This window comes from Taudactylus pleione, unplaced genomic scaffold (assembly GCF_031769625.1).
Source record: "Taudactylus pleione unplaced genomic scaffold, aTauple2 ptg000354l, whole genome shotgun sequence".
In the NCBI taxonomy this organism is placed as follows: Eukaryota; Metazoa; Chordata; class Amphibia; order Anura; family Myobatrachidae; genus Taudactylus; species Taudactylus pleione.
The window spans coordinates 906,458-933,026 of NW_028284755.1; the positions used below are offsets into that span (position 1 = coordinate 906,458).

Below are 26,569 nucleotides of genomic sequence, written 5' to 3' on the forward strand. Positions count from 1 at the left end.
GATGCTGCAGTTTGACAATTCTGCTGTGAATCCTACCACTTTCAAACATGAAGTCCCATCTTCAACTCAGCTCAGACCTGAGGCACAAAGCATGGGTTGAAGCCGTGCTACTCTATTAGTCACCATTCACACTGGACACGGGTCTTTCATCAGGCAGCAGTGGATGCTTGGAGATGATGTAACACACAGGCCCACATCGCGTTCGCACCTGGCTCCTGGCATAAACTCCTCCCCTTACTATTACTGACTCCTCCCACTTCTTAGTTTATACTCTTACAAATATAATTAATATCACAACACCATACAAGTGTACATAATTCTCTGTAATAAAATACACACAACAGAGCTCATCCCGCAGGGGATTCAAACATGTGCCATAGTCAGACATTTGGTATTTGGTTAGTTCTATTAGGTAAAGCTGGAATTTCATTGGTGGAGGTCAGACACAAAGAAAAGGGAAGGAATTTTCCCAATTGACCAAGCCCTAGTTTTGCAGTTTTAGAGGATTAGATAGTGTTTACTGTAGGAATTTTTTAGGACAGGGGTGCTGAACATAGAGAACGACACATCTGTGCACACAGAAGCAGAGCCATAATTATACGTGTTGGCTCCCTGTGTACATAAAGAGCAGTGGTGCCGCCAGCCACAACTGGAGCAAGGAGAGCGCAAAATAAAAAACCCAGTTATGGACTCGTTGGAAAGGGGCAAACCACACAATCGTACCCCAAAAGCAAATTACACCACACATTGGTGCCCCTTCATCATATTACCCCCTAAAAAAAATACAGTTATGGACTCGTTGGGAAGGGGCAAACCACACAATCATACCCCAAATGCAAATTACACCACACATTGGTGCCCCTTCATCACATTACCCCGTAAATAAAAAAAACAGTTATAGACTCGTTGGGAAGGGGCAAACAACACAATTGTACCCCAAATGCAAATTATATCACACATTGGTGCATCTTCATCATATTACCCCCTAAAAAAAAAACAGTTATGGACTCGTTGGGAAGGGGCAAACCACACAATCATACTCCAAAAGCAAATTACACCACATATTGGTGCCTCTCCGTCACACTACCCCGTAAAAAAAAAAACAGTTATAGATACGTTGGAAAGGGGCAAACCACACAATCTACCCCAAATGCAAATAACACCACACATTGGTGCCCCTTCGTCACATTACCCCGTAAAAAAAAAACAGATGGGGACTCGCTGGGAAGGGGCAAACCACACAACCATACCCCAAATGCAAATTACACCACACATTGGTGCCCCTTCGTCACATTACCCCATAAAAAGAAACTCAGTTATGGACTCGCTGGGAAGGGGCAAACCACACAATCGTACCCCAAATGCAAATTACACCACACATTAATGCCCCTTCGTCACATTACCTCATAAAAAAGAAAACAATTATGGACTCGTTGGGAAGGGGTACACCGCTCAATCATACCCCAAATGTAAATTACACCACACAATGGTGCATCTTCGTCACATTACCCCGTAAAAAAAACCCCAGTTATGAACTCGTTAAGACAGGGCAAACCACACAATCGTACCCTAAATTCAAATTACACCACACATTGGTGCCCCTTCGTGACATTACCCTATAAAAAATGCAGTTATATACTCATTGGGAAGTGGCAAACCACACAATCGTACCCCAAATGCAAATTACGCTACACATTGGTGCATCTTCATCACATTACCCCATAAAAAATACCCAGTTGTGGACTCATTGGTAAGGGGCAAACCGCACAATCATATCCCAAATGCAAATTACACCACACATTAGAGCCACTTCGTCACATTACCCTGTAAAAAAAAAAAAAAAAACAGTTATGGACTCGTTGGGAAGGGGCAAACCACACAATCGTACCCCAAATGCAAATTACACCACACATTGGTGCCTCTATGTCACATTACCATGTAAAAAATAAAAAAAACCAGTTATGGACTCGTTGGGAAGGGGCAAACCACACAATCGTACCCCAAATGGAAATGACTCCACACATTGGTGCCCCTTCATCACATTACCACGTAAAAAAAAACAGAATTGAATTTGCTGGGAAGGGGCAGACCACGCAATCATACCCCAAATGCAAATTACACCACACATTGGTGCCCCTTCATCACATTACCCCGTAAAAAAAAACAGCTATGGAGTCTTTGGGAAAGGGAAAACCACACAATTGTACCTCAAATGCAAATTACACCACACATTGGTGACCCTTTGTTACATTACCCAGTAAAAAAAAACCCAGTTATGGACTCGTTGGGAAGGGGCAAACCACACAATCATACCACAAATGCAAATTACACCACACATCGGTGCCCCTTCGTCACATTACCCCATAAAAAAAACCCAGTTGTGGACTCATTGGAAAGGGGCAAACCACACAATCGTACCCTAAATGAAATTACACCACACATTAATGCCCCTTCGTTACATTACCCCGTAAAAAATAAAACATTTATGGACTCGTTGGGAAGGGGCAAACCACACAATCATACCACAAATGCAAATTACACCACACATCAGTGCCCCTTCGTCACATTACCCCATAAAAAAAACCCAGTTGTGGACTCATTGGAAAGGGGCAAACCACACAATCGTACCCTAAATGAAATTACACCACACATTGGTACCCATTCATCACATTACCCCGTAAAAAAAACAGATATGGACTCGCTGGGAAGGGGCAGACCACACAATTATACCCCAAATGCAGATTACATCAAACATTGGTGCCCCTTCATCACATTACCCCATAAAAAAAAAAAGTTATGGACTCATTGGGAAGGGGCAAACTACACATTCGTACCCCAAATGCAAATTACACCACACATTGGTGCCCCTTCGTTACATTACCCCGTAAAAAAAACCCCAGTTATGGACTCTTTGGGTAGGGGCAAACCACACAATCGTACCCCAAATGCAAATTACACCACACATTGGTGCCCCTTCATCACATTACCCCATAAAAAAATACAGATGTGGACTCGCTAGGAAGGGCAGTCCACACAATCATACCCCAAATGCAAATGACACCACACATTGGTGCCTCTTCGTCACATTATACCACACAGTGGTGCACCTTCGTCACATTACCCTGCACAGTGGAGCCCCTTATTCATGTTACGTCGTACAATGGAGCCCCATATTTATGTTACATCATACAGTAGTGCCCCATATTCATGTTACATCTCAAAGAGGAGATCCATATTCCTGTTACATCACACAGTAGTGCCCCTTATTCACGTTATGCCTTGCAGTAGTAGTGCCCCTTCTATATTATGCCAAAACAGTAATGCCCCCAGAACACATTATGCCCAAACAGTAATACCCCAGAACACATTATGCCCAAACAGTAATGCCCCAGAACATATTAACCCAAAACAGTAATTCCCCAGAACACATTATGCCCAAACAGTAATGTCCCCATGACACATTATGCCCAAACAGTAATGCCCCATAACACATTATACCCAAACAGTAATGCCCCCATAACACATTATGCCCAAACAGTAATGCCCCATAACACATTATGCCCACACAGTAATACCCCATAACACATTACACCCAAACTGTAATGCCCCCATAACACATTACACCCAAACTGTAATGCCCCATAACACATTATGTCAAAACAGTAATGCCCCCATAACATTGTGCCAAAAGAGTAATGCCCCATAACATTATGCCCAAATAGTAATGCCCCCATAACACATTATGGCCAAACAGTAATGTCCCCATAACACATTATGGCCAAACTGTAATGCCACTATAACATTATGCCCAGATAGTAATGCCCCATAACATTATGCCCTTATAGTAATGCCCCCATAACATTATGCCAAATAGTAATGCCCCCATAACATTATGCACAAATAGTAATGACCCCATAACATTATGCCCTAATAGTAATGCCCCCATAACATTATGCCCTAATAATAATGCCCCCATAACATTACGCCCTATTAGTAATGCCCCCATAACATTATGCCCTCATTTATTATTTATTTATTAACAGTTTCTTATATAGCGCAGCAAATGCCGTCACACTTTACAATTTGAATCAACATTAACATTATACTGGGTTGTAAAAGACATACATACATACATACATACATACATACATACATACAAGACATGCATAAGGGTAAGAGGGCCCTGCTCGCAAGCTTACAATTTATAGTAGTAATGACCCCATAACATTATGCCCTAATAGTAATGCCCCATAACATTATGCCCAAATAATAATGGCCCCATAACATTATGTCCACATAGTAATGCCCGTATAACTTTATGCCCTAAAAATAATGCCCCCCCCCCACAGCAACTCTCCCCAGGGAGACTGCTTCTGAACCGAGTGCTGCTGGCTGCCCCGCCTCCTACGCGCATTGCTGGTCACCTTATGACCATGACAATACCGTCTCGTCCTCAGCTCTTTGCTCCAGTGTGAACCTCCTTCCTCTTAATACAGTACTTCCGGGCAGCCCTACATGCGAGGCAACATAAGGTGCCTGGTCTCTGTCCTTCCCCTGAGATTCCCCCCGCCGCACTATAATGCCCGGCTGCCGCGGAGTGACGTTACTATGCGGCCGCATCATAACGTCATTCCACAATGACTCGGCCGCAATGACTAGCTGACTGAGCAACATAGTGAAGTCGCCCGGGAGGCAGAGCTGCCGGGCATGCCTATGGACATCTGGTCATCGGCCCTTCTGGCATTTGCCAGAATTGCCCAATGGCCAGTCTGACCCTGCCTGCAAGTGTCCTGAGGCACCCCAGGGTGCCGCGGCGCACAGTTTGGGAACCACTGTGCTAAAGTTATTTAAAAGGAGATTTTAATACATCACAAGTTTTTTCATTAAGCTGTAGTACCTACGATGAAGACATTAATTCACCAATGTCATTATTGATTGGAGGTCCTCTAAAACTTATCTGGAGATTAAAGTGCAGCAACTTTCTTACAGCAAAGTAAAAACAAACAACTGTTACGGATAACTGCTATGTTCTATTTTATTAAAGATCAAAGTGAGTGGAATATGAGAGCCCAGGCTTTATTGTAAATGTGGGCATGTAAATAAAACAGAACATTGTAGAAGGTCCTCATTTATGTTGCCTCATGGTAAATTGGTTTGAAATTCTGTTAATTCCACAATTCCTGCTAATTTCAGTTCTTGGTTCTGTGCTGCAAAGATATACTGAGCATTACTTATGCTGGCCATACATGCTACAATTATCGGGGCGATCCGCCTGATATCCGCGTATTGCCCCGATAATTGAAGCGTGTGTGAGCGACCGAGGGTTAAATATTGCTTGGTCGGGCATGCCGAATTGTCCAGCATGCCTGCCCGGAGCAATATTTATGAATGAAAATGTTGGCTGCATCGGGCAGTGTATGCCCAGCCACAGCCTGCAGACAGACATTTCCTGTGTTCCTTCCAATGGAAGGAATAGGGAAATATCTCTTCCCGGAGTGCAGATGTCGGGGCTAATTCACTGTGAGATATCTCACAGTGTATGCCGCGGACATCTGCGGGCTGGCAGACTGCCAGATAAAATGTCTGTCGGTCTGACAGGCATTTTGTCTGGTCGTGTATGTCCAGCTTTATTTGTGCTCTAGAGATAAGCTATACTGACATTATTATAGGAGGAGTCATGGGGGAAAGTGAAACTTACAGAGTTCCTGGAGTCTGCATGAAATGGTTATAAACACTCAGCTGTAGCCCAGAACAGAAACTAAATCTCTGTTTAAACTGTAAACAGAAACTGACATTGAGGGTACAAATAGTTCCATAGAAAAAAAAATTAGTTTTAAAAACATTTGTGAACAATTCAACTGGTGATTGTCATAATGCTTTTGTGAGCATGTTTTTCTTGCTTCGCAGGTTACATATAAATAATACGTGCTGACATTTGAATGGAATTTTGCAGTTCATTAGTCATAAAAGAGGTGGCTTGGTTTTTCATAATAAAACCTGTTATGCTAATGAGGCACTAAAACAACTGCAGAATTCCTAATACTAGTCTTTAGGCAATCGTTACTATATGAATCTCAGATCAGTTTCTGCCCTATTTTAGCTAATGCTTAGATGGGTGCAAAAGCAAACAGAGCAATTCTAGAGGGGCGGGGGGGGGGGTTACAAATGCTTGATTTTAGAACAAGTGTGGTCAGCAAATAAAGAGGACATGATTAGCATTTAACAAGCTGTCGTCTGCTTCAAACCTCTTTCACATCGTAATGCTGGGTCGCACACATGATTTTGTTCATGGGCCATCCCAGATACGACCCGACTGAGGTCCCTTTCAGACTGGTGGCCCGACCTGGCTTATTGCTAGAGATGTGCACTGACACTCGTGTTTTGGTTTTGGATCTGGATTGGTTTTGCCAAAACCTCACCTCTGTGTTTTGTTTTTCAGTTTTGGTTTTGGATCTGGATTTTTTCTTAAAAAATCATAAAAACGGCTAAAACCACATAAAATGGGCCTTTTTTTTTCCCTACAGTATTATTAACCTCAATAACAATTATTTCCACTCGTTTCCAGTAGGGGTGAGCTGGTTCGGATTTCTGAAATCCGAACCCCCCCGAGCCCCCCCATCCGAGGCCGATCCGAGTCAGGCTCGACTTTTCCCGCCTGACTTGGATCTGAAATCGAGGCAAAACATCATCATCCCGCCTTCCGGGTCTCGCGGGTTTTGGATTCTATATAAGGTACCCACGTTGGCGCCATTTTCTCACTCGGCTGTGGACACTGTGCATTCGCAAGCGGCCCGATGTTCTATGTATGCGCTTGCTTCATTCTGCGCATGCGCAAACTACACACTACGAACGCAACCCTCTCGCTCGCCCAGCAAAGGCAGCCCAGGATAATGAGTGACAGTTTGTGGGTGGTAACAGGGGCAGGACACTAATAACAGGGGGTTGGAGATGTGAACTCGGCATGCCTGAGTGTTTCAACGCTGTTTTAGAGGCGTGCATAATTAACAGGCAGCATCATAGTACACGTCACATGCCTTTTTTTTACACTGATTTCCTCACAATGCTTGCGGTAGGGTAAATCAACCGCAAGCACTGGGTTAGCATCCGATGGTGCTCTATGTACCAATATTTTAATACACTCCCTGGAGATGACGTGTGCTGGTGGGCGGCTCTACCAGTGCCATTGGGTGTACGCTCAGACAAAGTGGCCACTCGTTAAGACATGGTGGGCGTGCTTATGCCTTGGCGAGCGTTTGCTTCCCGTGGCATCACTTTGACAAATTTGCATACGCATCCAGCGAGTGTACGCAGATAGTGAGCGGGTCTGAATCAGGCCCTGTGCCTGGCCCCAGCACCTGACGTGAAGACTGTGCCCGACACCTGGCCCCTGATGTGAATGCTGCGCCCGGCACCTGGCCCCTGATGTGAATACTGCGCCTGGAACCTGGCCCCTGACGTGAAGACTGCGCCCGATACCTGGCCCCTGACATAAAAACTGCACCCGGCACCTGGCCTCTGACGTGACTGCGCCTGGCCCAGGTACCTGGCCCCAACTTGAAGACTGGAAGATACTGCACGTTGGGCTGCACTCCCTGACCTGGACTCAGAGGATAGACAGGTAACAGTCAATATAAAGCAGGAAGCTCCGCGGGTGGGGGTGGATGTGCTGCAGTGGCAGGTAGGGGTTGGTTAGGTGTGGTGGGGGTTGGTTAGATGGTGGGTAGGGGTTGGTTAGGTGCCGCAGTGGTTGGTTGGTGCGGTTGGGTTTGGTTATAGTATATAGTGGCAGCCTTCAATCCGGGTGTGACACTGCCGCTCTGAACAATATCCTGTGTGCTGTTTACCTATTGCCAATAATGGATTGCGAATTTAGAAGGGTTGAAAGCAGTGTATGTTTAATGTGGTGGTAATTGAGGTTTAAAAATTGGTGTGTGGAAATAAAACCTCTTTCTACACATATTGTTACCTCAACCCTTATTGATCCTTACTTCTTCTGGAGTATGCCCTTAGGTCTATCCCATGCATGTTTTATTTGCTCTGCTGTCTTAGGGCCTGATTCAGAGCCGCTCGCTAGATGTGATCGCTCGCACGATGTGTATGCAAATTGCGTAGGCAGTGCTACCGCACAGCAATGTTTCTGCTTTGACTCTCCCTTCATTTATATAGCACTACTGTTTTACCGTAATGCCTATTCTTCTGGAGTAATATATATTTATATATATATATATATATATATATATATAGTGTATATATATATATATATATAATGTATATATATATATATATATATATATGGTCTGCTTACTCCCCCACACCTGGTTGTATGATAGTCACCTTAATAGAAGATTAAATTCCACGCTACCACTTTTATTCCATTCAAAGCATTAGGGGCCTATTCATTAAACGTAAAAATTCAATGGAGATAATTAGCTTTAGAACTCTCATGGAGTTCTAGCTAATTATAGGTGGAATTCATCATTCCACCTCTCCATAAGTATCTATTCCAAAAAGCTGTCATTTTTGCGATGACAGCTTTTCGGGAAATAGATACTTTTCCCTGCCTACACTACCTTATCGCATCTGGAAACAGTGCTGCACATGCGCTGTTACATCTGTAAAACCAGCGCATGCGCAGCACTGTCTACAGATGCGGTAAGTTTCGTACCCCCCCACCCCCCTCCCCCCTCCGCTCACCTCCCCCCCCCCCGACTTACCTGTCCGCGCAGCAGCCTCCGGCTCCGTCCTGCTGGTCTGTCATGTGGTTTCCCAGCAGACCACATGACAGATTAGAAAAAAAAAAAAATATTTTTTCTTTTTCTAAACTTTCTTGTGCTCTGCTGGGGAGCACACATGACAGACCAGCCTCCGGAGCTTGAGGACGGAGCAGAGCGCCGGAGGGACTCGTCGGGGGACCTGCACACGCTGATACAGGTTAGTGGATTCTGCTATTCGCCACCTCACAGTGGCGAATAGTAACTGCATCAAATTCCGAAAATTGATAATTTTCGGAATTTGATGGATACCATAATTTCCACATCCCCATACTAATGTATGGGGAGTGTGGAAATTAATGCAGGGGGACTTAGCAAGGAGATATCTGTGATATCTCCTGTGTTAAGTCTGTTCATGAATACCAAAATAACGTTATTTAAGGAAAATGTCCTTAAAAACGTTATTTTAGTGTTGATGAATAGGCCCCTTAGTCTCTAGTCTATGCTACTATTCTTCTGCCTGCATTCATTTATTACTAGTTTGACTGGTAGCAGTAGGGCTCCACAATATTGGATTAGTTAACAACTCTGAGGTGAATGTGTTTAGCAGTACTCACACCCCAGGTGACTGGCTACCTTCAAGCGCTCATACCTCCCAACATGACCCTCTCCAGGAGGGATACAGTGCTCTGGTCCTGGACTTCCCTGGTAATTTATGATTGGTGGAGGCTCCAGAGGTGGGGCTGCAGTACAGTCCAAAATTCAAATAGGGGAGTCACACCAACTGCCTGTGAGTCCCAGCCAGTGATGTTTGGCAGTGTGTGATATGACAGTTGGTGTGGCTCCCCTATTTGAATTTTGAACTGTGCTGCAGCCCCGCCTCTCACCAGGGAAGTCCAGGCGCAGAGCATTGTGTCCCTCCTGGAGAGGATCATGTTGGGAGGTATGAGTGCTGTCAGTGCACTCCTTCACTGAAACTGGCCACTCTCACTGCATATGTAATTGAATACGGCCCATAGTCTGTACATGTCCATTCTCCTGGGTCTCATCAATCACTCCTGCCAGTGACTATTAGATACGGAATAGCCAGCAGACCCTCAGCACTCCCTCAGGCTGTCACCGCATATCGAGTATCAAGAATAAGCACTTTCACCGGCTTTCACTGTCATTAGCCTCCTGAACTCAGTGGTCCTGCGTCCTCCTCCGGCTGCCCCACACTGGCCACTGTCTCCTGCTCTCCTGGCTGCTGCTATGGTTACAGCTCTGAGGCAATGCCGGAGAGTCAATATGACAGGCTCTGATGGGGGAAACTGCAGTCTGCCATTAGCCCCGTTACTCTTCCTTATATACCCTCCTATCAGCTGCGTGATCCCCTCTCTCCCCGCTGGTGACACGAGCTCCTTCAGAGCTATCGCATGCCATTTCTGGAACTTTCCTCAACCCCTCAAGACCTTCTTCCCACTGTTGTAAAAACACAAACCCTTACCCTGTATTCTTTGGGCTCCTGCAATAACCTCCTTACAATGTACATAACAATCAAACACATAAATATCCTCCCCAATTTCCTATATAATGTATAGATATATAATTCACATATATTGATATGCAACACACCTATAAGTCCACCATTACAATATATATACTAAACTTGCTATTAAAGAATTTATTTACAGGCATATCAATAAAAAACTAAATAGGTAAATAACCTATATGTAGTATTATTGCCCTAATATGGGGCAAGTAGCAATACTATATTATTTATTATTTAATGGGGAGGTTACATTGGCCAGTACTCGAATGCCCTGATATGTGTACAATATATATATATATATATATATATATATATATATACAGTATATATGTGTGAATCAGGGCTACACAAGGCTAGATATTGTATCGGTATTCCGGTTGTTGCCTTTCCATCCGTAGGCATGAGCTTTATGGTTTCGTTGGGACGTGGTGTATTTTTTGATACCTTTTCACTCCTAACCCTATTTTGAGAACTTCACTTACTTTTACACTTTTGCATTTCCGCTGGCACTACCGGGCCCATGTTGCACATTATTTATACCACATTTCTCTTTATAGGGCCGGGGGGAGCTATGTTTGTGTTTCCCTCCTCTTTTCAGATTTTGGGTGTTTCGGTAGTACATTATATGACTGTTATAGGACTCCTGTGTCTTTTCCTCTCTACCATAATCATGATACCATGCCTTTGGTTTTTATTAATAACTAATCTCATTAATTATTGGGATATAATGCAATTTGTGGCTTATCCACTATTCTAGTCACGTCGAAATACGAACCCCATGACAAATCCGATGTACTTAAGAAGCACTGATTTATAGAACATTCGCCTTATACCTCGACAACCATAAACAAGGGATCCCAGCTGCAATGCTAAACTATCCCAACTAGAAATTCGTAAGAGCTACAGTACTTACGCAATTTCTTTGTTTGATCTGGTTCTATACCACCAAAGTATTACACATCTATTGACCTCCATGTCAAATAACCCACCATTATGTGTTAATCACTAAATAAACACCAATCTTTCATCCAATTCTCTATACTGCATTCTAATATAGATAAACATTTCATTCATTCTTTCTCTCAGTTATTTAAACAAACAAACAAACAAACAAACAAACAAACAGACATAAGGTACAAACTTGTTTACTTTATAAAGATAACTACAAGATCATATATACAATGCATAAAATGTTTACATACAATAGAGACAATACATCATAATTTCAACATTCATCTATATTGCTAAATTACTTCAAAGTGAGTTCATAGTTCAAATCTAATAATGTGAGGTAATTCTGTTTGTAAATAAACTTTGTACATTTAATCCTCCTTGTGTATTTAAATTCAGGGATACGTGTGTGTGTGCGTGTGTGTATATGTATATGCTGAAAGATAGTAATAATATCTGTGTGTGTATTATCAGTATTGCTCTTTGTGGATGTGTGAATATATGTAAAGAGATAGAGAACGATAGAATAAGCACGCATGTGTGTGTATGAGCAGAGAGAGAGAGAGAGAGAGACCATGTGGTTGTGAGTGTGTGTGTGATGTGTATATAAGTGCTACGACAGGCCCGAGGTCTACTGATACATTGTAAGATGCAATATATCTAATAGAAAACAACTAGGTAAATAAATTGCTGTGTATGTGTGTGTGTGTGTGTGTGTGTGTGTGTATGCTGCAGTGCACACATAAGGAATAAATGGGTATAGGCATATTGGTGAAGGGATACATATAAGTGTAATGTGAGCTTGCACAGACATGTTCGAATACAGGGCCTGATTCAGACCTGCTCGTGAGCACTCGCAAGTAGGTCAATGTTGGCCCAGTGCGCATGCGCACGACGGACCCGGCTCCGTCGTGCACATGCGCGAGACCCGGATAGCGATGGGCAAGCCGATGCTATGGATCTCGCTACAAAGGGGGGGTGCTGTCGATGGTGAGTGACAGCATGCCCCCTTTGGTGGGCATGCCGGGGGAGTGGCTGGCCAGATGGAGGCGTTCCCATGGGAACGCCTACCATCTGGGGCTGGCCCCACTGACTTCACAAGTGATGTCAGTGGGAGTGCTCTCGGCTCTGATAGAGCCAAAAGCACTCCAGGGCTTGCGGCAGACGAGACCCTACCACAATGGTCTCGTCGCAATCCCGATGGTCGCAATGGTCTTGACCATTGTGACTATCTTTTTGGCCACCTCGCTATAGCTGTGGGGAGGCCAGGAGGCCGCTCTAAAATCAGGAAGGAGGGCCCTGATTCAGAGCGAGCGCTCTGTCAGAGCGTCCGGCTGTGAATCAGGGCCACAGTCCATTGTAATGCAGATAGGGCTTAGATTGTAGATAAATTACAGTGATAGCTATTTGTAGTGTCTAAATATATTGTATAGATTATATTGCAGGATGATGAAAACAATATATGGATACACAATATAGGCAGAACATATACAGATACATGAAAATTATACTTGCAATGTGTCCAAAGAAGCGTGCTGTAAGGAGAATCCCTGTGTACTGTATGTGGTGCAGTAGGTGTCCAAAGAGAGTGATCTGATGATTGCATGTGATTTATTTAGCTTTTCCCAGAATGCTCTTGTGTAGGTGGTGGTCAGTGACCTTCCCCCAATTACAGACAGCTGGAACAATAGGTCATTGCTTTTCTATGGACATGTGTACATTCTGTCTGAGCTGGTTCATCACATAATGTATTAACTTGCTACCTAAGTGGCCATATTGGGAATGGCATCCTAGCTCCTTCACAATGACAGAGATTTTCTATTCATGTTTGTTGTATCTGGGCACTTAGTTAGGCGTGGTTGCTAGTCGCTGTCATTTGCAGCAGGTGATATGGTCTATTTTTTGTATCCTTTGCCAGTGGTTTTTAGGCATATCAGGCTTATACTGCGTACAGTGCAGTCATTCCTAGGTTCAATTTTTGTGCTTGTCATTTCATCCCTCTGGGCAGGTTGTTGTGATGCAGTTGGTAGGGGATGCGTTCGGTGCGAGTAGGCCGTGTCACCACGTGTGGTTTGTCTTCTGTGGTTTGGGATGACCTCCGCACTTGGGGCCTGATTCAGACCCTCTCACAAGTGGGTTGATGGCTGGGCAGGAGCTCCGAAGCGAGCGAGAAATCACTCGCACCAGGGCTCGCAGCAAAACGGGGTGGCTGTCGATGTTGATCAACAGCTCGCCCCGTTTTGTAAGTGGGGACGGGGGGTGGCTGGCCAAACGGAGGCATTCCCAAAGGAACGCCTGCCGTTTAAGGGCGGCCCTACTGACATCACTAGTGATGCCAGTAGAGAGCTTCTGGCTCTATTAGAGCCGGAAGCTCACTGGGGCTTGTGGCAGACGAGACCCTACCACAAGGGTCTCGTTGCAAGCCCGATGGTCGCAATGGTTGTGACCATCGTGACCATCACCTGTCCGCTCGCAATAGCTGTGGGTGGTCACCCACAGCTTAGCGAGCAGCCCGGAGGCTGGCTCCAATAAAACAAAAACCGCTCTGATTCAGAGCGAGCGCTCTGAAAGAGCATCCGGCTCTAAAACACGGCCTTAGTACTGGTCCCTGGTTCAATTTAGTAGCTACCACGCTTGTCCTTCATATCTGGTCTCTTTTACTATGTTGCAGCTTTTGCCAAGGTGGCTGGCTTGTCTTATATGGCGACTTTGTGATGGTTCTGTTATGTAGCAATCTGGCCACTGGCATCATATTCGAATGGACTTATTGGCTCTTTTTTGTTGTTGGTATTGTTTACGTTTGTCTGTGGTGTTTGACCTATGGAGCGGTCTTTTAAGTTATCAGTGGGGGCAGGTTTTTTCTGGTGTTCACTCTGGGTTTGGCGTGCCTTTAGCAATTCAGATGGTTCCCTCTCCTCCAGCTTTTTGGCTGTTGAGGCATTTACTATGCATTGGCTGGGGGATGATATTCGATTCTGAGCCTGTCATGTGCCCGGTTTATATGCTCCATTTTGCGTATGCTTTATCTTGCTTTCTTTTGTCAGTTTTTCATTGCTGTCTCGAGTGATTCCTGCAGTGGGTTTATCTTGCTCTTGGTATAGCGGCTTGGCAGGCCGCCACAGAGAGTGTTTGCGATGGCATCTCTGCATAACTTATTTAGTGGCCTGGCGGGACTGGCAGGCTTTGTGTGAGCAAGGCTTTCAAGGGGCATGTTTTTTGTCATTTAGTATGTGGGTATTGCCAGTGTGGTCACTTCATGGCTTCTGTGGTCGCAGCGCTGACGGGAATCTCCTTCTTTTGTTTGTTGCAGGGTCTTTATGGCCCTGCATAGCCTTTCCTGCTCTTTGAGGCTTTTCAAGTCTGTCAGTGGGGTTTTCCCTTCAGTGCTAGCTCCCACAGACCCTGTGACTTGCAGCTTTAGGGGAGGCTGCTTGGGTTATGATAGGTGACTTCTGTCCATTTAGTGGTTTTCAGTTTGGCCATTCAGTTGCACTTTGGTTGTGTTCGGGTCTGGGCAAATGTAGTGCTCAGCAAGGCTTTTGTTTTCCTTGGGTTCATTTGCACATATTCGGTGTTTCAGTGCACTTTGTTCAGGTTTCTTCATGCTGCGCAGGCTTAAGTTTTCTAGGCTGTCCGATTGGGAAGGGGCAGATGGCTTACCTTACAGAAGCTGGGTATCCCTTTATTTGCTCTGTGTGACCCGTTACTTGTACATGGGGTGTCGCCCTTTAGTTAGGCCCAGTGGTAAGTATATTACCATTTTATTCCTCTCTTTGATTTAGTTTAATAATGTTCTTCAGTGAAGTTAGCTGAGTGGGGTTTAGATGGTGCTTTGCAAGTAATTTGATAGGTGGGGGTCTCTGCTTGCAATTTTATGTGCGCCGCGATAAGCTTTAGAGGCGGTTCTTGCGCCAACCCGAAAATGTTGCTTACCCGTCAGTTATCGAATGGATAGCATTTGATAAGTGGGGGTGTGAAGGGATTTTTTCATTTTTCCTCCCGGGGACCATTATCTGGCCCACCTTGGTTCAGGGGAAGGTTTTTAAGTTTTTCTCCTTTACTCAAGTTACATATTTTTCCCAAATGGCATTCCTCCTAGTTAGTTGCTGTGTTTTTCAATTTAGTTGTGTGGCTTGGTTTTGGTGTGGTGGCTCATGGTTAAGGTGTTCTATCATTACGATGGAAGATGCTGGAGAAGAGCTGGTTTGGCTAGTTGGCCATTCCTATATTCCCATGCCATTTTGTTGCCACGTAGCAGGCATATCCGCTGGATTGGTGTACATAGCCTACTGTGTCCATCCACGAAGTCTCTATTGGTTGAGTCAGCCGTGAATTGGGAGATGCCTGAATTGGTTGGTCCTGCTTGTTGGTGGGAATGATGTTGTCAGTTGGAAGGTTTGGAGCTGATTGTTCGGTTGAAGGGGCTGGTAGATGCGGTACGTTTGTTGGCCGAATGTGCGCATTGTATGGTCTGAATAGTGCAACGTCTTGTGTGACATGGTGCATGGGATCATGGGGCCTAGGACAGAGGGAGGCTTTCGGTTATCAGGACTGTGAATGAGCATGTCTTGTCTGTGGGTAGGTTGGTAGTTAGGTATTACTATTATTATTACCAGTTATTTATATAGCGCACACCTATTCCGCAGCACTATACAGAGAGAATATTTGCCCATTCACATCAGTCCCTGCCCCAGTGGAGCTTACACTCTATATTCTCTACCACATGATCACACACATACTTACACACACTAGGGTTAATTTGTGTTGGGAGCCAATTAACCTACCAGTATATTTTTGGAGTGTGGGAGGAAACCGGAGTACCGGGAGGAAACCCACCCAAGCACAGGGAGAATATACAAACTCCACACAGTTAGGGCCATGGTGGGAATTGAACCCATGACCTTATTGCTGTGAGGCAGTAACGCTAACCATTACACTGTCTGTGCTGTAGGGGCTTGGAGCTGGACAGATTTTTCATTCAGATGGGGGCATTTTAAGGTTTTTGGTTTAGGTTTGTTTTAAGGAATTTGCGTGCTTTTAGATTAGTTAGTTTCTTTCTTGGTGGTGGGCCAGTCTCCTTCTGAGTCTGGCTTTGGTGGGAGAATGCTGCATCTCAGTGGCATTATTGTGGCGCAAGAGAGCGTTGTGAGGGTGCTGGAACTCAATGTATTATGGCGAGTTTGTCCTTCTCGTATAAGGGGACCCGAGCGCTTTTGTACGGAAGCACTCGGTCTATGCCGAGGAGGGAGGCGGGACCTTTGCAGCCTTTCAGTCGTTCCCCGTGTATGTCTCCAGCTTGAAAGCTAGAACTGAGTATGCAGCGTCTCCTGGCCACCTTGGTTAGGTGAATTATTTAATTGATAAATAAAAGCTGTGACCTTTAGCCAAGCTGTATTTGTGTCCGTCTCTCTATTTTATTAGATAAGCTAAGTGTTAAGATTAGAAGGATGTTTAAGGTATTAATCGGCAATAAACCAATGGAGGTCTAATAGCAGACAAAAGCCGTATAGGCTTGAGAATAAATAATAATCCTGGGTTTTTTGCTGATTTTGCTGTCTTGACAGCCTTGTTACTAGGTAGATTAGCTGAGTTATTAGTCAGGTGGTTGTTTATCTGACCAATGGAGTGAATTGTGGAAGTGTTTGAGGATTATGTATATAAGAGGTGGTTGTGCATGTGATCAGCCTCTTTGTCATTTCTGGAGCCCACCCTCCCACCCAAAGCTTTGCTGCTGGTGTTTTGTTGGGCTAACTTTCCCTTCCTGATTCAGGAAAGGCGCAGCATGGCAGTGGCTTTATTGTGGCACAAGAGAGTATTGTGAGGGGGCTGGAACTTGATGTATTATGGCGAGTTTGTCCTTCTCGCACGAGGGGACCCAATCGCTTTTGTACGGAAGTGCTAGGACTATGTCCAGGAGGGAGGTGTGACCTTTGCAACATAAGTGCGTCTTTAGGGGGAGAGTTTCTGTTGTTCCCCGTGTATGTCTCCAGCTTGAAAGCTAGAACTGAATATGCAGCGTCTCCTGGCCACCTCGGTTACCTTAGGTGAATTATTTAATTGATAAATAAAAGCTGTGACCTATTAGCCAAGCTGTATTTGTGTTTGTTTCTTTATTTTATTAGATAAGCTAAATGTTAAGTTTAGAAGGATGTTTAAGGTATTAATCGGCAATAAACCAATGAAGGTCTTATAATAAAACAAGAAACACAATTCATTAAATATTTCTATGCTCCACTAAGGATCACATGGACATACAGCAAGACAGGAATCAATATAGTTTAAAAATACAAACCTTTAAAAAACAAATAAATATTTAAAAAGTTTTGTACTGTATGCTTATCTGAGTTCAAGACGTAAAATAGTTCATGTGGCAAGAGATAGGACTTCCAAACATCTATCTATCCATCTATCTATCTATATATATATATATATATATATATATATATATATATAAAAAATATCATACAAACTCGGCACTCACATGCTTTTCAAACTGCAACTCCTTTGAACATAGGGAATGTTGGTTCCAAAATATTGCAATCATTTGTTAAGCTGACCACCGCTTCACGGTCATTCCATCTTGCCAGTCCCTACACTGATTCTCAGATAAATGAACTTGATCTGCCACCTTTGGCTCAAGCTGCATACATTTTAAACATGAAACTGGGTCCTGCCTTAAAGAGACAGGACCACACCCAGGGCTATCAGTTAATAAGCACCTGGAAAAAGAAAAAAAGTTTGTCTTACATTTGAAAAACAGGGTGCCCTAGCAAGTGTGACCACAAAATTTAAATAAACGACAGGCTAAATCCACGGCACTCAACCATCTGGGGTGCCCTTGGCATGTGACCACACCATCTACATAATTTTATTTTATGTAGATGGTGTGGTCACATGCCAAGGGCACCCCAGATGGTTGAGTGCCGTGGATTAAGCCTGTCGTGTATATATATATATATATATATATATATATTTGTATATATCTACAGATATATATATCTACTGTATATATGGATATAGATATATATCTGCTAAGGGGCACCAATCAAAATCTTGCTTAGGGCAGCAAATTAGCTAGGTAGGGCCGGCTGTGATTTTCATCCCCTGAATTGTAACATGGTTTGTCCATGTGTATATTTAGGCCCTATATCTGGCTATACTCATAACCCTAAATAACTCCCATAATACTCTACTTATAATCAATTAGTTTTCATATCATCAACTTCAGCTCACAGAGATCGCTCAGATATTCCTCATTGTAAGGATCATATTTTAAGGCTTTTTCATAGCACTCAATTGCCTCTGAGGTTTTCCCATTATTCTTATAGACAAATCCAAGCAAACCAAACCCCAGCGGATCTCTGTGCCACCCCCGAATCTTCCTTTCTGCTAGTCTTTTTAAAGCTCTCTCACAGTTTTCTCTTTTTTGACTTGGCTCAGTTATCTGGAGACCCATTTTATAATGTTTTATAGCTTCACTTTCAGATTTCTTGTTATATTCCTCAAAACGTCCATAATTGAAGTGGATCTGCTGTTTCTCTTCATCTATAAGATCGGGGAATGACAAAACCTTTTCAAATGTATCTTCTGCTTTCCTATATTCCTTTGCTTCACTGTACATTTGTGCTAGGCTTGTGTATGCATATACATACGTTTTCTCATATTCCAGTGCTTTCTGAAAGTGAAATATGGCTTTATTGATAAGTGAATCAATTTCATCTGTGAGCATTTCACTATCTCCAATATTCTTCATCCTTAAAGTCTTACTGTTAACAACCTTTATTTTTAAACATAAACCTATTTGGTGATGTAGAAATGAAGATGTTGGCATAAGATCTAGTGCAGTTTTCAGGGCATGGAGAGCTTCATCTATCAGTCCAGCTTTTCTGTAAAACTTTGCCACATAGCGAAGTAGATATGGATAATCTGGAGCTTCTTTAAGAGCTTCTTGAACATATTTTATTCCCTCATCGGTTCTGTCCATGTCTTGTAGCTTCAATGCCAGAAGTGCCTTTATCTCCAGATCATCTGGATTTAGTGCTACAGCGCGTTGTAACAGGGGTAATGATCTGCATTCTGAAGGGGGGCATATTCTGCCATTGAATCCTTCCAATCGATAAACCACTGTTGCGTAGGCAGAGTTCCATTCAGGATCTTCTGGATCTAGCTCAAGAGCCTTCTGAAAACATTCTTTAGCTTTTTCATAATATTGCCCACTAAACATTAACAATGACCAACCTTGTTCCCCATAAATCTCAGCTATGTCTTTACTGTTATTTGGGAAAAGTTTTAATTCTTTAATAATTTGGTCTATCTTGTCTATGTAGTTCTGAGAGTCTTCATATCGCTCTAAGTAGTAGTACACCCAGGCGTAGTCTCCAAATGTCACTAAATATTTTCTGTCTGTCCCATCTGGATTGTTCTCTCTAATCTTTGCTTCAGCTTCCTCTAGATTGGAAATAGCTTTTGTGTAGTCACCTTTACGGTGCATTATGTAGGCCAGTAGATTGTACACCATGTATTTGTTTTTGGTGACCAAATAAGTCAACTGGTTGTGCAATCTCATTTCTATTTCCTCAATTTCACGGCCCTTTTCCTGAAGACTCCAAGTAAAATGGCATTTTAGCTGTAGCAGACGAGATTTCAAGGTGATCTCTGGAAGCTCGCTATAGTAAGAAAACAAGAGAAGTGGTTAGTATTAGTAACACATGCTGGGAAATATTAATACGGTACACACAATTGATGATCATTTAATCCCTTGGTAACAATTTACTGTTTATTCTCAATTTTTTGGGGGTGTCATATTAAGATAATACATGTCACAGCGCGCCGGACCCCGGCGCTCACTTACCTGGGTCCGACGGCGCTGGTCTGCAGAGGGGCAGCGGGTGGTGTGTCTCTGGCATCCCCCGCTGGTCTCTGTCTCTCCTTCCCCTGACTGATGCAGGTGGCCGCGGCTCCCTACGGGTGCGCGCGCCGACCTGCTTAAGATTTAAAGGGCCATACACACGCCCTTAGACACAACAAAGGTAGTGACCGGGGTTGCCCTGCATATTTAAGGAAGTCTCTGGCAGCACTCCAGTGCCAGAGTATAGGTTCATTTATAATACTCCAGAGTTCCTGTGATATTCCATTATCTGTTTTTGACATTGGCTTCATTTGTGACCCTGATTTCGCCTGACCCCTGCTACTGCATCTGATATCTGGTTTTGACTTCGGCTATTCCCTGTGACCTGTTTATGCCTGCTCCCTGGTACCGTCTAGTCCATTTGGTTCTGACCCGGCCTGTCGACTAAGCTATACGTCTTCTCCGCTTCATCCAGAGTTTACCAGCACCTGTATAAGGGAACCTATCCTGAGGGCCGCAACCTGTGTGTCAGACGTAGCCAAGCCCATACCTTCTTGAGAGGATCCAAGGTGAATACCGCCGGCACATTAGACTCCGCGCCTCAGGCATAGGTCTAGCTAATTCCCTAAATACGGGCCGCATCCATAATCCGTCCGAGACTTGTGACAATACTATTGCTTTGACTGGTTCACCACCCCACGTACTGTATATCATGGATACAGTTGACAGTTACAGCAACTACCCAAAACTATAGTAGCACAAGTGCCTAATAGTTTTGCTGAATAAAAATATTTAAATATATCTCCTAATATGCAAATAAAATTGAAGTATCCAAGGCTCTGACTGCATTTATGTTCTACCAGAAAGGCTCTAGAATGAAGGTGACTATTACCATAATATAGATATACATAAAAGGGAAGTGAACTTGTTGCATGAACACTTGATGTTGTGGAAACACAACGACTGTTGTAAACTGAAATCAGTCAGTTTCCTCTAAGTTTCTCTCATTGCCAGTTGACAGTACTGGGTGTAAAGAAATTATCCACAATATATATGGAAATAAATAATCCTGCATGTTAGAAATTAAATTTATTTATATAGTATGTTGTAACTGAAACATGGACGCAGCATGGCTGCTCTACATAACTTAAAAGATGTGAGAACTAATTATTGCTGTCTATGTGGCTTGGCAACTAGATAGCCCTCCAGGAAGTTCCTTTTTAAGGGCTGCTAGTTGTTGGTTGGGGAGCAGAGAGAGCTGAACTGGTTTACCATTGCTGGTACAGCAACCACATGATCCTAATGAAGGTGTCGGTGTCCAGGGAATGGAAATGGTGGAAGCAGCATGGAGGGAGACTACAGAGCAGCCTGCATTATTTCTATGCAGGCACCGGCCATGAGCAGTGTTGCTGTGACAGATGGCGGCCGGCAAGTAGCGGACTTTAGAATAGCCCCGCAGGAGTCGTGAAAGACATCGGAGAGGTAAGTGCTGAGGAGAGGATCCGAGGATCATGATAAAATCATTATTTTAAGGTTAAAAATCGGGACTTGGTTCAAAACTCTTGGGACACCCCTCTAATAATCAAGTCGCCAATTAGAAGTTTTCAGTTAGCTAAATTAGACAATAATTACATGTCATTATTTGGGGTGAATTTCCAAAGTGAAGAATAATTTATTTATTAACAGTTTCTTATGTAGCGCAGCATATTCCGTTGCGATTTACAATTGTAAACATTAATAGAACAAAACTGGGTAACAACAGACAGATATATAGGTAGGAAGGCCCTGCTCGCAAGCTTACAATCTATAGATGGGTTAAAAGATGTGGTACAGGTATATGGGGGTGTTGTATGTATGGGACAGAAGTTTTCAACATTGCAGTTTTTTTTTTAAATTAAAGTGACTTCAAATGATTAAGAAATCAACTTACATGCATCTCAAATTTAACTACAGCATTTATTTTAATTAAAAGAATTATGCTTTCTACCATTTTTTTCCCTGCTGTTAAAGAAAGCACATATCTCCCATATGAACCATTTTTAAAGCACAAAATATTTTTCTTAGGGACAGTAGTAGACATCTATAATGTTATCCAACATATTTTTTATTTTTTATTAAGGTACAGACTGTTCTCCCCATATTGTCTTATTTTTCTAATGGGTTTTTGCCAAAAAATACAGAATTATGGTATTACATACATTTGATAAATCCTTTTCTTCGAGGTCCATGAGATCAACAGGATCTACATTGGGGTATGTAGTTGGATCGCATCCAATGCACCAAACAGCAAAGCTTTGGAGCTTCCAGCATGCACTGGTCCTCCTCACTATATACCCCGACCCAGCCACAGGCATTCAGTTTGAAACCAAGCCTTTTGGCAAGGGTCGGAGAGTCGAGAATGAAGAAAAATTGCACAAGAAACACTCAATCATGCAAAGAGGGAATCTGTGAACAAAAAGTTTAAAGAGCAGATCCCAACTGAGGCCAGATATGTCAGGGTAGGTGCCCTGTGGACTTCGAAGAAAAGGAATTATCAAAGGTATGTTATACCATAATTCTGTATTTCTTCTTCGGGTTCCATTGGGTCCACAGGATCTACCTTGGGGATGTCCTAAAGCAGTTCCCTTAAGTGTGGGGACGCTCCACCGCCCAAAAGCAGCCTCCTGGAAGGCAAACATATCAAATGAATAGAATTTGATAAACGTTTTTACGAAAAACCAAGTGGCTGCCTTGCAAAGCTGTTCAGCCAAGGCACCATGTCTTACCACCCACGATGGTCCAACCGACCGAGTGGAATGTGCTGTCACCTTGTTAGGAACAGGGAGAGCAGCCTGTGTATAGACTTGCAAAATTGTCATATGAAGCCAGCAAGACAAGATCTGTTTATTTGCCGGCCAGCCTCTTCTGTGAAATCCTTATAGCACAAAAAGAGACTCAGATTTCATGATGGAGCTGGTATGATCCACGTAAAAACAAAAAGCTTGAACCACATCCAAGGAAGCTTCACCTGTAGACAGGCCTGAAGACTGAAAGGCCGGGACTACAATTTCCTCATTTATGTGAAAACGGGAAAACACCTTAGGGAGGTAGCCCGCTTGGAACAGCTCTATCTTGATGAAAAATCAGATATGGTGAGCAACATGACAATGCTGCTGAGTCAGAAACTCTGCGAGCTGAAGAGATGACGAGGAGAAAAAGTGTCTTCGTTGTTAGCCATCTCAAGTCCACCTTATCCAAGGGTTTAAAGGGATGCATCTGGAGAGCCCTGAGAACCAAGGACAAATCCCACGGTGCCACCAGTGGGAGAAATGGAGGTTGCAGCCAAAGAACCCCCTGAAAGAATGTTCTAATATCTGGCAAAAGGGCAATTTTGCGCTGAAACCAAACTGTCAAAGCAGAAACTTGGACTCTCAAGGTAGCCAGGCGGAGACCTAAGTGTAATCCCGCCTGCAAAAAATAAAGTACTCTTGATACCTTGAACACTTTAGGGTCATATTTTCTGTGGGAACACCAAAGAAAAAATGAATGCCAAATTCTGTGATGGATGCAAGCAGAAGCAGGCTTCCTTGCTCTCAGCATCATCTGAATCACAGAAGCAGAAAAACCACTGGCCTTTAAGACAGATGACTCAAGAGCCATGTGGTCAAAGCCAGCCGAGGTAAATTCTGGTAAAGGCAGGTACCCTGTATTAGCAGATCCTGCTCTAGAGGCAGTGGAAGTGGACTGTCTACAGATAGACATGTAAGATCACAGAACCAATGCCTCCTGGGCCAGGTAGGGGCTATTAGTATCATTCAGCCGCCCTCCTGCTTGAACTTTTTGATGACTCTTGAGAGGAGGGAGATTGGAGGAAACAGGTATGATAAACCTGAAATTCTATCTCACCGCCAGAGCATCCACAAAGGCGGCTGAGGGGTCCCTTGTTCTTGAACCACACCTGGGGATTTTGTGGCTGTGACGTGATACCATTAGGGTTTAGTCTGGTAACCCTCAACTGTTCATCAGGAGTTGGAACACATCCGGATGAAGAGCCCATTCTATATGTATGTCCTGGTGACTTAGGAAGCCTGCTTCACAGTTGAGAACACTTGGGATGAAATCTGCTGAGATCGTTGGAAGATGGCCCTCTGCCCACAGCAGAATCCTTGCCACTTCCTTCATGGCCGCCGGACTTTGTGTGCTTCCTTGATAGTTTATGTAGGCCACTGCTGCTCCCATTTAGTTTATGTAGGCCACTGCTGCTCCCATTTATTACATGTATCTACCAATATATTTATTGGTAGATACATTTCCTGGTCTGTCCACCTTCCCTGAAATGTGTGATGACACATTACTGCTCCCTACCCTTGCAGACTTGCATCCGTGGTGAGGAGTACCCATTCCGGGATCCATAATAGACGACCCTAGTCTAATGAGTCATCTCCAGCCACCAAGCCAGGTGGAGCTGAGCTTCTGGTGAGATGTGAATCATCTGCTGCTTTATCTGATGATACTGACCATCCCACTGGACCAGGATCCACAGCTGTAGGGACCTGGAGTGGAACTGGGCATAAAGCCATCATGTCGAATGTGGCTACCATGGAGCTCAGTATCTGCATAGCCAATTGAACCGACACTGCTTGCTTGCACAGTAGATTGTGCACACGAGACTGTAGTGCTACAGTCTTGTCCTCTGGTAGAAAAATCCTCTGTTCCAGAGAGTCCAGCAGCTCCTCCAAGTGCAAAATCCAGCCATGCTCCTGTAAGCAAACAATAGTCATCCATAGATGACATTGTTAAGGCAGGTATCCACTACTCGACAGTGAAAAAACTGAACGATAATGATATCGTTATCATTCAGTCGTTCACTACACTGCAGGGTGCCCACACTGAATGATATGTCATTCAGTGCAGGCACAATCAATCATCTGCAAACATGCTGAACCTGACGCTATCGTCAGGTTGACCAGATTGTTTGCACGATGATAGATGTCTAAAAGATGTGTAAAAGACCAAATTTTGAAATGACGTTTAAATGATTATCGAATGATTATCGAACTATCGAATGATATCGATATCGTTATCGTTCAATCGCTTATTTTAATCATCTAGTGGATAGGCACCTTAACATCTCCTGAGATTGTGCCAATATCAGGAGGTTATCTAGATATGGCAGTATCCTGAATCCTTGTCATCTGAGATGAGCCATCATGACTGCTATTATCTTTGTAAACACCTGAGGGGCTGTGGCCAGACCGAAAGGTAGAGCCTGAAACTGGTAATGTTGCCGATCCACTGCGAACCTGAGAAAGGTCTGGTGGGATCTTGCAATCGGGACATGCAGATATATATCCTGTATGTCCAGCGACATCATGAAGTCTCCTGGCTCCATCACCAGCATGGACCGTAGAGTTTTCATATGGAATTTTTGCACCCTGATAAATCTGTTGAGAGACCTTAGATTTAGGATAGGGCGGTGCGACCATTTGCATTTAGAGTCAAAAATAAATTTGAGTAATAACCCTTTCCCTGTTGCATCATAGGAATGGGCACTATGACTCCTGAGTCCAGGAGGGCCCCAATGGACTCCCAATAGGCTGAAACTCTGACCGGGTCTGCAGGAAGGTTCATAGGGACAAACCTTTGAGGGGGATACCTTAGGAATGTAATGGCATAACCCTGAGAGACCAGCTCTTATATCCAGGTGTCCATAGTCATCTGCTGCCAGGCCTGGGAGAGCTGTAAAAGTCGGCCTCCAACCCTGACATCCTCCAGGGGAGGCCCGCCCCATTAGACAGTAGGATTACCGTCTGGCTTGGAAACCGGGCATTTGGTTGACCAAGATTTCTTGGGCTGTGGTTTTCTATGAGACTGACCCTGTCTGGCCGAGGACTGTTTTTTCTTCCTACTCTGTGGACAAAAGGACTGATATGATGACTGCCTTCTAGAAGTAGACGTAGATGGCAAATCAACAGACTTCGGTGTTGCCAACAAGGTCATTATGTCATCTAACCCTGGTCCAAATAGTACCTTGCCTGTGAAAGATTCCAGAGCCTTTCTAGACCCTGGATCTGCCTTCCAGGTCTTTAGCCAAAGGGTTCTTCAGGCTGCCACGAGTTAGCCGAGACCCTTGATGCCAGGATGCCTGCATCAATGCCCGTTTCCCCCAAATACGTAGCAGCTTCCTGCCTCTGGCCAAGAAGAGACTGCTGCTCTTTTGTTGGATCAACTATAGTCTCCTCCAGAGACTTCGTCCAGTCCTCCATAGCCTTGGCCACCCAAGCTACTGCTGTAGCTGACCTGGTAATGGCTCCATATAGTGAAAACATTGATTTCAAGTGATTATCAAGCTTTCTATCCATAACCTCTTTTAAAGAGGATGCTGCAGGAATGGGCAATGTAGCGCTCCTGATTAATCTTGTCATATGAGCATCTATAGTTGGGGGAACTTCCCATTTATTACACGCTCCTGGTGCAAATGGGTACCGAGAATTTACATTCCTTGTGGCATGAAAATGCTTACTAGAAGTATCCCATGCCTCAGACATG

The 26,569-nt window shown here is 43.9% G+C and overlaps 1 protein-coding gene across 1 annotated transcript in view; it reads right to left on the bottom strand.

The window, feature by feature from the left end:
* Nucleotides 1–18,276: 18,276 nt before the first annotated feature.
* The window catches only part of LOC148508582 (interferon-induced protein with tetratricopeptide repeats 5-like), a 52,907-nt gene continuing 44,614 nt past the window's right edge, over nucleotides 18,277–26,569 (bottom strand). The window contains exon 2 of the mRNA XM_088444316.1: nucleotides 18,277–19,859. Within this exon, the coding sequence (XP_088300442.1) occupies nucleotides 18,404–19,859 (1,456 nt within the window). The 3' untranslated portion in view covers nucleotides 18,277–18,403. The remainder of the gene's footprint in view (nucleotides 19,860–26,569) is intronic.